At 36.7% G+C, this 15,226-nt stretch overlaps 1 protein-coding gene and 1 long non-coding RNA gene across 2 annotated transcripts; both read right to left on the bottom strand.

Annotated features, from left to right (window-relative positions):
- Nucleotides 1-3,993: 3,993 nt before the first annotated feature.
- On the bottom strand, nt 3,994-5,207 carry LOC145089548 (protein DETOXIFICATION 46, chloroplastic-like). The gene is made up of 4 exons (XM_079027971.1): nt 5,197-5,207; nt 4,870-5,008; nt 4,550-4,756; nt 3,994-4,062 (listed from the first exon to the last, which is right to left on the bottom strand). Exons 1-4 carry the CDS (start codon nt 5,205-5,207, stop codon nt 3,994-3,996), a joined length of 426 nt encoding a protein of 141 aa, XP_078884097.1.
- A 268-nt stretch (nt 5,208-5,475) lies between these two features.
- LOC145090433 (uncharacterized) lies at nt 5,476-5,891 on the bottom strand. Its single transcript, XR_013701567.1, has 2 exons — nt 5,761-5,891; nt 5,476-5,659 (listed from the first exon to the last, which is right to left on the bottom strand). It is a non-coding gene; the product is annotated as an uncharacterized LOC145090433 (long non-coding RNA).
- Between the last annotated feature and the right edge of the window lie 9,335 nt (nt 5,892-15,226).

Below are 15,226 nucleotides of genomic sequence, written 5' to 3' on the forward strand. Positions count from 1 at the left end.
TTTTTGTAACTGCAAAATAAACAATAAGATGAAATATATAAATTATCATATTTTACATAATGTTTCACGTTAGATATTTGAAATTTCAACAAGAGTATGTACCTTACAATTTAGTTGCGAAGGAGGATTCGTATATGAAGTTACAAACGTGACTAAAGAATTAAAGAAGAAAAGTTGGGATTTCAAATTTGTGAGAACTATGGTTTATGAAAATGATGATGGAAACTAAAATGGAGAATTTAATATATACATCAGAAAATGAATTGAACGAAACAAAGTGATAATTATTTTTTAAACTTTACTTACATATTTTCAGATGAAAATGACAATTCATACTTTTACTTTTGCCTGTGGATAGTGACAATTAAGACACCTACTTTTGCATATGGATAGTGACAACTAAGACATCTATTTTGCGATAAAGAATGACAATTCAATGGCTTTTGTTTTTTTCTACAAATAATTTGACATAGAAATTGTGTGTGTGTGTGTGTATATATATATATATATATATATATATATGTTAGATTAAAAAGAAATATTTGATATTTACATAAATTCCGATTTTGTAATTTGAATAATAAACTTATGTATTATATGTAATAAAGATTAAAATATACACTTAAAAAATTAAAGATATAAAAAGTAAATAAGAGATAAGTTATGAGGTTATTATGAGAGTTGAAGGGGCCAAAATGTAAATTTATATATTAATACGTTTGATTTTTATGTGGGGCCAAAAAAAAACCCATTTTTGCAAAAGAAATAAGAATCAACCCATTTTTGCAAAGGGTTCCTATTTTCAACCCATTTTTGCAAAAAACTCACTTGAGTTCTTTTGCTTCATAACATTTCATTTATGTGGATGTTGCTTATGAGGTTGTCTATCAAAGAATGTTTCTTTTATTTACCATCCTAGCTTTTCAAAGCTGACTAAAGCTTATGTGTTATATACTATACCTCATGCAGTCAAATAGCAAGCGTCCCCGATTGTTTTTTTTAATAGCTTTGTTGACTCCCATGTTATCTTTAAGTGAATAAAATGTAATGCGTGGGGAACTTTTCATTGTTTATATTAATATCGACATGATGGAATCGTTTAAAATCCAATAACCAACATTCCATTTTTGCTTGATAAAACATACAACTAATCACTTTCAGGAAAATGCATAGTTAAAAATCAGACCTGTAAGTTAGGGGTCTTCATCAAGTTAGACATGTGGATATGGGTTCATGTCTTAGATCACTTCGTATGGATCCTCTATGTGGCAAAGGCTTAATGTTGTTAAAGTCCAAGCAACACCACCCCTGACCAATGTTATGTTATGAGGCATTACCCTCTTAACGTAAGGCAACTGACATTCCATTGATTCAAGAGTCGTACTTCACGCATTGATAGTTGTCATTATTTTATAAAAAAATTAAAACTTTTATAACATGGAAATTGTTTTTGTGTGATTACCATATCCTACCTAAAATTATATGGTGTGTAGAGTGACATGGAACGTGACAAAAAAATATTATGGTGGTGAGGACCCATACCCACCAGCTTTAATATTACTTTTTACCACTTCACATTCACATGCTACATCATCCTTTATACCACACAATTTTAGACAGGTACCACACTCAACTTGAAAAATAGCCTTTTACGACGTGCAATGCGTGTCGTAAACGCTCAAACGACGCGCAAAGGCGTGTCAAGGAAGGCCTTGTCATAACGAGAGACGACACGCTTTTGTGCGTCGTCTATTTACGACATGCATTTACGACACGCAATGCGTATCAAGGAAGGCCCTGTCATAAAGGAAGACGACACGCATTTGCGTGTCGTAACCTTACAACGCGCCTTTAGGACACGCATTGCGTATCATTAAAGCCCCTGTCATAAATGAAGATGACACACATTTGTGTGTCATAAACATCAGCAACCATTTACGATATGCATATACGACATGCATTTACAATACTCTTTTATGCATAATACAAATATATAGAAACACACACACACACACACACATATATATATATATCCCAAAACAATCAATTTCATCCAATAACATCATGTCAAAAAAATGTAATGCATTGATATAAAACGGATCTGACTGTACATTGTTATTAAAAGGTTTTCCCTAACTATATAACCTAATACTAACTACATTGCTATGAAGGGGCACCTTCTTGTTTCAGTAACTCGTCATTAAGCTGTCTGAAGAAGCTCTAAAACCCTTCATGTATCCAACCAATCATCATGTCTCTTAGCTTCAATATCAATCCCAAATCTTGATCAAGAACAACACGGAAATCCTACACAATAATCATGTCATTAGTACAATATCAATATCAACTAATTAATTATACACATGGTATGTATGAGAGTGGAATCAACCATATTCAAATCAATATCAACTATTCAATAATCATGTCAGTTGTATAATATTAATATCAACTAATTAATAATCTGTCACTTTGGAAATCAATTTGTGTCTTTTATATCCACCAACCATATATTTATATTGTAATTTTAAACTAACTAATAGCTATATCATATTCAAATCAAATGGAATTACCAACCATCAACACCAACAGGCCAATGCGGAGACTTAGTTGCAACATCCAGGCATTGCAGAATTGCTTGCTCTGCCTTCATTATAGCTATTGAAAACCCTAAACCACAACACAACACAAATATATTAGCCACTTTTTTGCATCAGAAAACAAAACGAACTTAAAAAACTTGCCAGAAGTCATGAATGACCTTGTATACACTCTAACAACAGCTACTCCATGTTCCAACTATAAAATAGGAACAACCTTTCCAGCATCAGTCATCAGTTCCATTAAAGGTGTCCGCCCTAATCTGAGATTACAATTTCCAAATCATAAATCCAATTTGTCAAAAAGAAATACATAATTAGCAATCTTATTTACTTTGAAAAAGATAAAACAATATGCATATAGATAGCTTCTGAGTTCTAACTTCCATTAAAATCTTAACATAGGCTAGGGTAAGATACCACTTATCAAAGGGCAAGAAGCAACGAAGCAAGAGTGATTACATTGCATACCCATTAATCATAAGTACAACACGACTCCTATGTTTAATTGGAACATAGTTAGTCTCCTGAAAAGACAGAAACAAGTTACCATAATTTGTATCTTTTATATACGTTGCATCATAAAAGTCACATGGGACTAACCTCATAATTTGTATCTTTCATATACTTCACATCATAATTTGTATCTTTCACCAGCATCCATTGTAATAGGTTCTATTCACAGAAGTGAGAGAGAGAGAGAAAGAGAGAGAGAGAGAGAGAGAGAGAGAGAGAGAGAGAATCTATCTTGTGCAGCAGTATTATCATCACCTTGACATACAAACACACCATTAAATAAATTTCATCAAGGTTTATACAATATGTCGATATTTGTTCTTATTTCATTAAAATGAGAATCCATCTTTGAAAAAATCTCAATGAGGAAAAGGAAAAAGAAAAATCTGTTACACGATTACCCATACAAGCCATCAACATTACACTCACCAAGAAAAACTTTGACACTTCGAGGCAAACCACAATCACCTTCTGCAAGTATAGCTCGACCATTAGCAGCCATGTGTGCAATAATCTTGTACACCATCTCAATCCGCCAATAAAAAAGTGATTTTGTATGGATTAATAACAACACCTCACCTATATATATATATATATATATATATATATATATATATATTTGTTTCTTTTTTACTTAATGCAAAAATAAATAGTTGATATTAATAAAGAAAGTACCATTAAGTCCTAAATTTTTACAAATTTGTGCTCATTTATTTGTTGTTTTCATTTTTCAAGTGCATTTTCATTTTATAAAATATATATTTTTTAACAACACTTAATTAAAAAAAAAAAAACAGAGCCAAAATGGGATTAACAAAATATAAATGTTGAAGACGACATAAATAAATACATACATCCTCAGGGGAATGACACTGATCAGCTACTTCCTCAATTGAGTACTTGTTGTCATAGACAAAGCAGTGAAGTATGGAAGTAGAACTTTGTGCATCTACTTTCAAACAAGACAAACTTTAAACTAAATAAATAAAAATAGGTAATGTAACATTCGACTTATCTTGTAATTTAATAAATCTTTAATAAAACACAAGAAAACAAAAAACTGACCTCCTTTACGACATGAGGATCAGGTGAAAAAATCTAGGAGAATAACCAGGGAACAATTGTTCCAGCAGCACCTAATATTGACCCAGATGATGCACCTATTATCACCAATGACTTCAACAGCATTCGTACCTGGGCCAAGGGCAAGATCGTAAAATTACATCACCATTATAAAAAACACAAATTAAGTTAATATCACCAACCTTTGAGAGGCTTCTTTTAGCGCCATAAATAAGCTCCGACATAAATGATTGTGTAGTTTGTGAAAGATGCTCACCCCCTACTGCAAACATGCAATATACTTGGACAAGGACCTAAAAGTAATTTCTCAGAATTGGACCTTAGTAGAGAGTCAAAGTCAAAGTCAAACCAACCTGATGTTCAACCACAGTTTGTGTTCCTATTGATGTAGCAATGTACACAAGTAAAGAACAAAATTTGACCTTTGACATCATCATTATAAAGACAGGACCAGTAAGTTTGAATATTTGAAAAAGTTTAGTAGGTGAAGGGACAACAATGACGTACCCATTATACCCTTTGTCTTTCAGAGCTTCAATCATCATCAATCCTGCAACAACCTACAATATGTGTAAATTAAAGTGTGACATAACTAAAATTAACATATAAAACAAGTAAATAGATGCAGGTTGTATTGTTGTGATATTTTTCAATTTTTATAGTATATATATACCTGTGAAACCATCGTTGCCCATGCTGCTCCAGCAATACCATAGCTTAAGTATAAGCAGAGGATTACATCACCAACACCATTTATGACACTTGCAATTGCTAGAGCTTTTAGAGGTCCCCATGAATCTTTCATGCAAAGACTGTTAAAAAAACGAGAACATGTTAGTTAACAGGAAATGGTGTGCACTAGATTCTACAATAAAAATCAAGGATTAGTGGAACAAAGATTATATCATATGATCACCTTGCACTCTGAGCAACCCATCCAACAAGAACTACAGACCATGCTAAACCTCGAATCTACTACCATAAAATGCATACAACGAACCGATTAGACATGAGTAGAACTAAAATCAGAAGATAAAAATAAAGGAAAATAGGAAAATAGTAAACCCAAACAATGTAGGTAACTTTTTTCAAAAGTGTCAGAAAAAATCATATGAATTTGCAAATAATTCCTTATAAAATAACCCACCCAACAAATCACAAAAAACTATGAAAGTAGCTATTTTTCAAATGTTGGAAGGATTTAAATCTTGATAATGCAACGAACATTCGATGGGGGAGGGGCTTATGTGCAAAATATAGGGAAGTAGAAACCCCATACAAAAGAAAGCATCAAAACAAAATTGATAAAATGAAAAAAGTTTGAAGAAATACAAGAAACTATAGAAAACACATAGATTGATCCTCATGGCATAAAGGTAAAAGTAAAGGTTGTGTGATTGTAGGAGAATTATGATATTAAGAGTTTCTATCACCAATCCATCCATCCATCCCTAATGTCGTCTCTGTTGACAACACAACAACAGAAGATAAGAGATTAAAAAAAATTAAGAAACAAATAACAGAAAAAGAAGTAAAACAATGAAGTGGTAAAAAAAATTTATACCTTGTGCCTCTTCTTCAACTTCCTTTCTCCAACATCTGAATCCATGAAGAAGGATGTTTGACCTTCATCACCTTCTTCTAAAGGTAAGGCCAAGGATTTAATATCATCATAGAAACCATCAGCTAGACCTGTCAGCCTGTACAACAAACAAACATCCACCATCAGAATAAGTTATATTTTTTATTTTTTTTATTTAACTAAATGACTGATTGTATTTTTGCTCACCCATTTCTTGAGTTGCGCATCTGTTTTAGCTTCTTCTTTTCCTTACTTGTAAGAGGAGCACGGGTGAAGAGGTCTTCTTCCCTCCTTGCACGTTCTTCCATTTTTGCCTTATATCTCCTCACCTCTCTATCATCTTCAGTACCAATAACCTCCCTTATCTCTCTCTCTCTCTATATATATATATATATATATATATATATATATATATATATAATATAAATACATCAAAACCCACAAAAAGCATTTTTTATTAAAAAATAATAATAATAATAATAACAATAACCTCTTGGGGTCTTCCCTCGAGATCATTGCCACCATTTCCTTTCTTTCCTTGTCCCAACATTCCAATACTTGCCCAAATGTACCTGAATGATACATTAATCAATCAGATTAGTCAATATAATGATATATTACAAACAATTAGATGTAATTTGTTCATAAATTGTACTCACCTTCTCCCATTTTCCCATGAATCTTATCTGCAAGTCACACAATCAAACAAAGAAAGAAACGAATTAGCCAGTATCGAACATATATATATCCAAAACTACAAGTCAACAAACATAAGTTCTATGAGTGTCTATAAATAAAGAGTAGAAAACCACTGTTTCCTATTGATTTCTATTCTATTAGTAGCAAGGATGCAATCAAGAAAATGAAGATTCTTTGATGGTGGTGAAGGGTAGTTACATCAAGAAGTTAGATTATCTCCAAGTGTAAACACATAATGACCATCTTTATCATCTTGGCACCATGGGGGAGAATCATTTCAAGCCACACGCTTAACAAGGGGAGAACTAATGTGGTCTGATGGTGCTCGTTGGGGGTGCAAAGCTTGCAACATTTCCAAAAAGCAAAAGCATTGAGAAAAAGAAAGTGGCATAAAGTTACCTTTTCTCTATACATATTCTTAAGCCTACTCTTGGTGATTTGTTTCACTAATGTGATTTAAGTGTAATGGGATTACTTTTGTGTGACCAAAAGTGATCTTCATAAATATTAAACAAGTAAGGAAGGTGTGTAGTGCACACTTGTTTAAGTTTATTCAAGATTAAAAGTAGACTGTCATTTAGGGGCGAAGCCCCTGAACGAACGGGGGTCCGGGGGCAGCGCCCCTGGAAGCGGGGTCCAAGGGGCGGTAGCCCCTGGCTGGGATCGAGCTGTTTTTGACTATTTGACCCTTTTTGAAAATGCATCAGAAATCCAAATTTAGAATATTTGACTCGTTTTTGACTTGGTATTAATTCTTATAGAAAACCCGGATTTATGATAGTTTGTTGACTGTTGCCAAACTGTTTAATGACAATTTTGACAGTTTTCAGACAAAGAAGGTATTTAACCGATTTTGGTCAGTTTTTTCTGGTACTTACGAAAATTCATGTACTCATTCTCTGTTCTTTTCTCTTCTGAGTCTTATCCAATCAAAGATTAGGGAGTACCACCCAATACTTTGATTTGATAGTGAAATCACAATTCTCAGAATTTCCAAGGCTATTTTATCCTTATTATCTTACACCTACCAGCCTCTTCGTCCATTGGCTGATCGATCTTCTGCTCCAAAACCCATATGTCACCTTCGTTTTCGATCTCTTCAGTCAGATCCATTTCAATTCTCTGACCTAAGATTGAAGCAACACCAACAAACAAATTGATGGACTTGAACTCGATATTGCATCCACTTTTTCTCTAAATGCTCCAGTAAAAACTTCACCGATGGAGCTGATATTTATGGCGGATTCAGTGATTACGATGCAAAAATAATAAAAAACTTATAAACCCTAAACACTAAGAATCTGAAAAAGTTATGCGGAATTACTTCTAAGGCTTCTTTGGATCATAGTCTTGCACTCCTCCACCGTCATGTCGTCCTTAGCGGCGGACGAGAAGCTGTTGGCGGAGGGGGGTGCAGAATCGGAATCGGATCCTGCTGCCATTTTGTTGGTGTGGCGATTACGATAACTGCGAGTTTGGCCGTTGAGATGCAGACGTCGGGTCCAGTCGGGTTAGATCCGGTTGCAAGCGGGCCTTATGTTGGGCCAATTTGCATATGAGAAGCTTTTCTACTTGGGAACACAGATATGGAATCAGTAACAAAAGAATGACGCCAATGAAAAAGCCCTAATGCCAGAAATATGAGATGAAGAATACATGTTTGACGAGAAGAAGAAGAAGACGAGAATGACTGTTCTTGGTTAGAACTACGATGCAACAGAAGACAAGTAGCTCTAACTATACGATAATCTGATGCATTAAGAAAAATTGCTCCAATTATGTAATGTACGTCGATTTTAGGGAGGAATAAGATTACAAGACATCACTGATTTGGGGGATTTGAGGGAGGAAGAGAGAAATCAAATTTGGAGAATGAATAGGACGAGGAGAGTATTAATAGGAGATAAGGTGTTGGTATGTTCGATCGATTGGGTTGATCGAAGAGGAATGATCGAAAATGTGTTTAGTCTATTTTAGGGTTCTTAATTTGGTAGAGGATTTTAGAAGGAGAAGAAGAGGCGGGGTGTTCAATTTTTTTTTGGGATTTCATTCCCCCCGTAGTCTATTAAAAAAATGGAGAACACTCTTCCTAAAAAAATATAAAACGACACCCTTACACGACACACTTCATATGATAGATGCCCTCCGTGTTTGTTTGGACGCTAATTTTAGGGGCGCAAAAATGTGTGTCTTCTATCCTTCAAATTTAGGAAAACTGACATTAATTTTTAAGGCACGCACAAATGCGCGTCCTCTATTAGTGTGTGTCATTAATTGTGCGTCGTAAAAGGCTATTTTTCTAATAGTGACTATACCACAGTACCACACTATTGCATTATCACGTCATTGTAACATTGTTTTTTCGTTACCCCACAAACCGGTCAGGGGCATACCACACTTTTATATACTTTTTTTTTTCTTTTTTTAATAGAATAAAATTTAATTATATAAAATAAATAAAAGGAAATACTTCCTTAATTAAAAAAAATACATACCGAATTAAAAATATAAAAAAAACATAATCGCAACATAGTAAAACAGTACGTGAAGTCTAATCATCGCCACTCGCCACGTCATCATAATCATCGCCCAAATCTCCGTAAAACATTTATGATCTGCCATTGTATCATCGAATAAGTCGTCTTCATCAAAACCGTCGACAACGAGATTCACTCGAGCATTGAAGATATGTTCCACCAAATCAGCGCGAAGGTTATGGTGTCCAACTCGGTCATATATTTCCCCTCTGCTCGGCATGTACAACTGCATACCAATACCAACTCTTTCGCCATTTGGTAAATTCTCATTTTTCATTGTAGCGGCAAATTGCATTCACCTCATCTTCTATTGTCACATTATGCAATACGATACATGAGTATATAATAATATTATGCAATATAATACATGCATACATCATGCAACTAATTCGTTTCCGCTCCATGCTTATCTATCAGCGTCTCTTTAGAATACTAAAGGCTCGTTCGATATCCTTCCTAGCAGATTCTTGTGCCGACTTAAAATTTATTTTTTTATCATCATTTGGACATGAGAATGATTTCACAAATACTACTAACTCAAGATATATCTCATCAGTACGGTAATACCCACGCTTGTATGATGTCTCATTTGCTTGAAAAGGCATATCATATGATTTCCCAAGGTAGATGTCGTTAAATATTGATGATTAGTCTAGACCATTGATGTTGTTGTTGGCACCTAATGAACCAAAATATGCATGTCATGTCCAAAGGTCATACGACGCCACTTCTTCTCAAATTATTGTCGGATGCTTTTGATCACCTTGCATAAATTGACTGTTATAAAGCTCGAGCTTCAGGTACCCTTCAATATCTTGATTAAGTCTTAAAAGTTAGCACTTTGGTCCCTGTTACACTGGGCATAACAATACGATGGTTGTACTCCCTTAAGTTGGGCGTAGGGGTTACTAGCGTATGTCGGGCATACCCATACGTACATCAGGCGTACGCGAGCATCCACAAACCCTAATTATTAAGGTTTGGCCCCTATTTAAGTGTCATTGTGGACCTTGCTTCTGCCCCCCTTATCAACCTCCTTCCATCTAGAGACTCCCCACGAAACCCTAGCTTTTCCTTGTGTGTTCTTGAGCTTTGGTAGTGAACTTTTGGTGTTTTTTTTGTGCATTTTAAAGAAGTAGGAACTTGTTGATCAAGAAATGATTAGAGTAGAGCTTGAAGATCCAGATTCTTCATCATCTTGGCAAGTCCCAGAAGGTATAAAGTTTCAACCTTGTTGATTCATCTCTTAGATCTAGTTAGCTTAGAGTTCTTGGCATGTTTTATTCCCTTGAGTTGTTTTATGTGAGTATAAGCTACTCCAGAAGCTTGGAATGGTAGATCTTAGTTATTTCGAGGTCCCTTAAGCATAAAAATTGTATCTTTATGGGTTTAACTCAACCATGAAAGGGTTGATGTTCATCTCATGGAGTTAGAATGTTAGAATTGGTTATTGGGGCTTATTAATCCATGCGTAAGATTAAAGCTTCCAACTTTATGGATTAAGACCTTGTTTTGGAGTAGATATGAAGTTTGGACGTTAGGTTCTTAAGGGATTAAGCCATCTATATAAGGAATGGTTCACAGACCAATACGTTGGGCATACTTCTAAACATGCTGTGTGTATTGGGTTCGAACCCATGTCCTGGTCGGCGTGAGTATGCATGGCGTATGAGTCGGGTACACTCACTGTACTCCCAACTGTGGGTTTAGAAGGTTTTGGGCTATTTTGGGCTTCGCGTGCTTTTGGATTTGGGCCACAGTTATTTGGGCCGATTAACGGAAAGGGTAAAATGGTCTTTTACCCAAGGTGTTGGGTTTAATGAATTAGATTCCTAGTTATGGTTTATGACCTAATTATTAATTAGGGTATTATTTGATTGTTTAGTGTGAGGATTTTATGGTTCAACAACGCGAGCATCTATTCATTTATTAGCGGAGCGAGGTGAGTTTGCTCACTATACTGGAGGACACTAGGGTTGTATGTTCTTGTTATCTGTATGACTCTTATTGTATGGTTATTTGCTATATGTATGTGGGGTGAAATAGACCCGTACGGTTGAAAATTTTCGATTGAGTTGAAATAGACTCAGGGGTGAAATAGACACAGGGATGAAATAGTCCTGGTGCAGCCTTGAGCTGACATTTGAGTTGCAATGGACTCGAGGGTGAAACAGAACCAGGGGTGAAATAGACCAGATACAACCTTGAGATGACGTATATGTATGGTATGCAGTATTTTGGGAAACTCACTAAGCTTTGTGCTTACAATTTTCAATTTATGTTTTAGGTACTTCCAGTTCGAATGGGAAGAGCTCGAAATGATCGCATCGTGCACACCCTTGATTTTCTGCCTTATTTGATCCTGATGTATTTTTTGATGATTGTTGACATAGTTTGATTTCCTTATGATTTTAATAAATATGTTTGGTTGATGGTTTTATTAATACAAAAATGAAATTTTTGGCCATAAGTTTTTAGGACGTTGTAGAGTGAGACCGTTTAAGTCCAACCGTTGTAGAGTGAGACCTTTCGGTCAAAGAATTATTTGGTGTCAATGATATGTAATTATGTTCATGAGCTACTTATATGGCGTTAGAGGGAGTTCCTTTTGCAGCTGATGGCAAGGAGTGGTGTGATGGTAGTCCTAGGAGGTGTTTCGTTGCAGTGAGATTTCCTTTGCGAGAGATCGTATGGATTGATAGGGAGGTAAATTGGAGGATCCAGGGCGGTCTTTGAGGAAAGTATAGATGTGGAAGGTAGTATTGGGCCCGTACTACCGGAAGCAGGGGTCTGTACTACGGCTCAGCACCTGCACCTAAGCTGGAACCCGATCCAGAACCAGAACCAGAACCACCTCGCTGAGCGCTCACCCCCAAACTCGAATACGACATGCCAAAGATCAAAACAAAATCAAGAATCTTCCTCCTATAAGCTTCTTAGATTCTCCAAGACTCTCACCAATTCGATTTTGGATCAGGTGCTTTCAGTAGTACGTGCCTAATACTACCTTCCACACCTATCCATATTTTCCACTGCAATCCTCCCAAATCCTCGAAGTCACTTTCTTAGCAAAAGCACAAAAACTCACTAAGCCACACCACTAGATTCAATGAAGCATATCTTAGGGTCTCCTAGGGTCTCCTAGGATCCCGACCTCACTCTGCCATCAATTGTTGAAGAACTCCTCATAATGCCAGTCATCCACCTCATGAATACCAACATATTCATCTAGTAGCTGACTCCTATCATCCAAGAGTTCCATAAAGCATAAAGCAAACAACATTCGTGCGGTAACTCTCCAATCCATAAAACTATCATAGAACATTCCACCCACAAACCATAACTCATGCTATCCCTTTCCACCCTCATTGTTGGTTGCCTTATGCATACAAATTATACACATAATAGGATCAAATAGACTGTCAAATAATAGACTATGCCCTAGGACCACAACCAGAAAAGGAACAGGAAATAAGGCCAAATCAATTATTCTAGGGCTATAAGATCCGAACCGTATACAATTTTTAAAGCATACACTTAGAAGTTACTGATACCATTAGATGTTTCCATTACAGCATACCATCCAATACTCCCTAGACCACTAAGCATCACACATATCAGGCCAATCTATTACTGAATAATCAGCTCTAGCATGCAAGTCTACTAGCCCATATAATAAACATACAAAATGCATCTCTCCTAGCATTCTGTTATGAAAAAACTAAGCAGATCCTTAGTCCTAACTAGCATGCAATTCTTATAATCATATCATATCATAATAAAGATGTATTGGTATTCTAAGAACCACTTACTTGAGCTAAGTCGATTGCACGCATCACACCTCTTTATTTTATTAGAAATTCCTTTTTAGTTGAATATTTATTTTATAAAAATCTTCATCAACCCTCAATTTGTGATTCCGCCGATGTATTCCTCGAAGATCTCCCAGGAGTTCCTCCTGAGAGACAAGTCGAATTCCGAATCAACTTGATTCTCGGAGCTACCCTCGTAGCTAAATCTCCGTACCGTTTAGCACCATCAGAGATGTAGGAACTATCCATCCATCTAAATGAACTGCTCAACAAAGGATTCATTATACCGAGTTTCTCATGTTGAGGAGCACCGGTTCTGTCCGTGAAGAAGAATGATGGATCGTTCCGTATGTGCATAGATTACCGTGAACTAAACAAGCTTACCATTAAGAACTGATACCCTCTACCACGAATAAACGACCTCTTCGATAAACTTCAAGGAGCCAGTTTCTCCTCCAAGATTGACCTAAGATCAGGATACCATCAGCTACGAGTCCAGGAGGATGATATTCCAAAGACCGCTTTTAGACCTCGCCACGGTCACTATGAATTCATAGTGATGCCCTTTGATCTAACGAATGCACCCGCAGTGTTCATGGACCTGATGAACCATGTGTGTCGACCTTACTTAGACAAGTTCGTTATAGTTTTCATCGATGATATACTAGTTTATTCCCGAAGTAAGGAAGAACGTAGCCAACACTTACGACAAGTATTGAAAACCTTAAGGGTAGAGAAATTGTATGCAAAGTTCTCAAAGTGCGAGTTTTGGATTCGAAAGGTGGACTTCCTAGGTCATGTGGTCAGCAAGGAAGGGATACATATTGATCCATCCAAGATCAAACCTATTGAAAACTGGGCGACCCCAGGAACCCTGACAGAGATTCATCAATTTCTAGGTCTCGCTGGCTATTACAAAAGGTTCATCCAAAACTTTTCCAAAATCGCAAAACCCCTCACCTCACTGACTCAGAAGTGTGTAACCTTCAACTGGGAGGATAAACAAGAAACCGCTTTCCAGACACTAAAGCGAGCTCTCTGCAGCACACCGATCTTGTCCCTCCCAGAAGGGATGCAAGATTTTGTAGTTTACTGTGATGCGTCCAAGCAAGGGCAAGTCTGCGTTCTTATGCAGCGAGGAAAGGTCATATCCTATGCCTCGAGACAACTTAAGAACCATGAGGTCAACTATACCACACACGACCTTGAACTGGAAGCAGTGGCTTTCACTCTGAAGATCTGGAGGCATTACCTTTATGGTACGAAATGCAAAGTCTTCACAAATCACAAAAGCCTCCAGCACATATTCGATCAAAAAGAACTCAACATGAGACAGCGACGATGGGCGAAACTACTCAATGATTACGAATGCAAGATTTGCTGTCATTCCGACAAAGCCAATGTAGTAGCAGATGACCTTGGTCGAAAAGTGTACTCTGGCCGTCGAGTAAAGTCTCTAACTATGACTATCCATTCCCACCAATCCACACATATCAAGGAGGCACAACTGGAAGCCTTGAAACCCGATAATGTGATAGGTGAAGCCTTAAGAGGAATGGAAAAGAACTTGGAAATCAAGGGTTACAGAGTTCGTTATCTCATGAATTGAATCTAGACACCGAAGTTCGGTGGGTACAGAGACGTTTTCATGAACGAAGCCCATAAAACTCGATACTCCGTTCATCCAGGTTCAGAAAAGATGTATCTGGATCTTAAGAAACTATATTGGTGGTCGAACATGAAGGATGGAATTGATACCTATGTGGGTAAGTGTTTAACTTGCGCCAAATTCAAGGTAGAATATCAGAAGCCTTCAGGTTTACTACAATAACCAGAAATACCCGAATGGAAGTGGGAGCGGATAACTATGGATTTCATAACCAAGTTACCCATGACAACGGGTGGTCATGACATCGTTTGGGTGATCGTCGACAGATTAACCAAACCCGCACACTTCGTACCAATAAAAGAAACTGACAAAATGGCGAAGTTAACAAGGACGTACATTAAAGAGATAGTATGATTGCATGGTGTGCCAATATCCATTATTTCTGACCGGGATAGTAGGTATACCTCGCGGTTTTGGCAATCACTACAAAAGTCCTTGGGAACCAATCTTGACATGAGTACAGGGTACCATCCTCAGACTGATGAGAAAAGTGAAAGAACCTTACAAACACTGGGAGACATGTTGAGGGCCTGTGTGATAGATTTTGGTAAAGCTTGGGATACCCATTTAGCACTCATTGAATTTTCATACAACAATAGCTACCACACTAGCATCAAAGTTGCTCCCTTTGAAGTCCTCTATGGCCATAAGTGCAGATCTCCTATGTGCTGGGCTAAGGTGGGTGATACGCAACTATCCAAGAATCAGGTACCTGATAGTATGGTAGTTGT

This window comes from Lactuca serriola, chromosome 2, assembly GCF_051521515.1.
Source record: "Lactuca serriola cultivar US96UC23 chromosome 2, Lser_US96UC23_V15, whole genome shotgun sequence".
In the NCBI taxonomy this organism is placed as follows: Eukaryota; Viridiplantae; Streptophyta; class Magnoliopsida; order Asterales; family Asteraceae; genus Lactuca; species Lactuca serriola.

Coding starts and splice junctions, on each gene's coding strand:
- LOC145089548 (XM_079027971.1), bottom strand. Junction 4,757..4,869: donor GGGCAACGATGGTTTCACAG/GTATATATATAC, acceptor CACATATTGTAG/GTTGTTGCAGGATTGATGAT. Junction 4,063..4,549: donor AAACTGTGGTTGAACATCAG/GTTGGTTTGACT, acceptor GTTTGAAAGTAG/ATGCACAAAGTTCTACTTCC.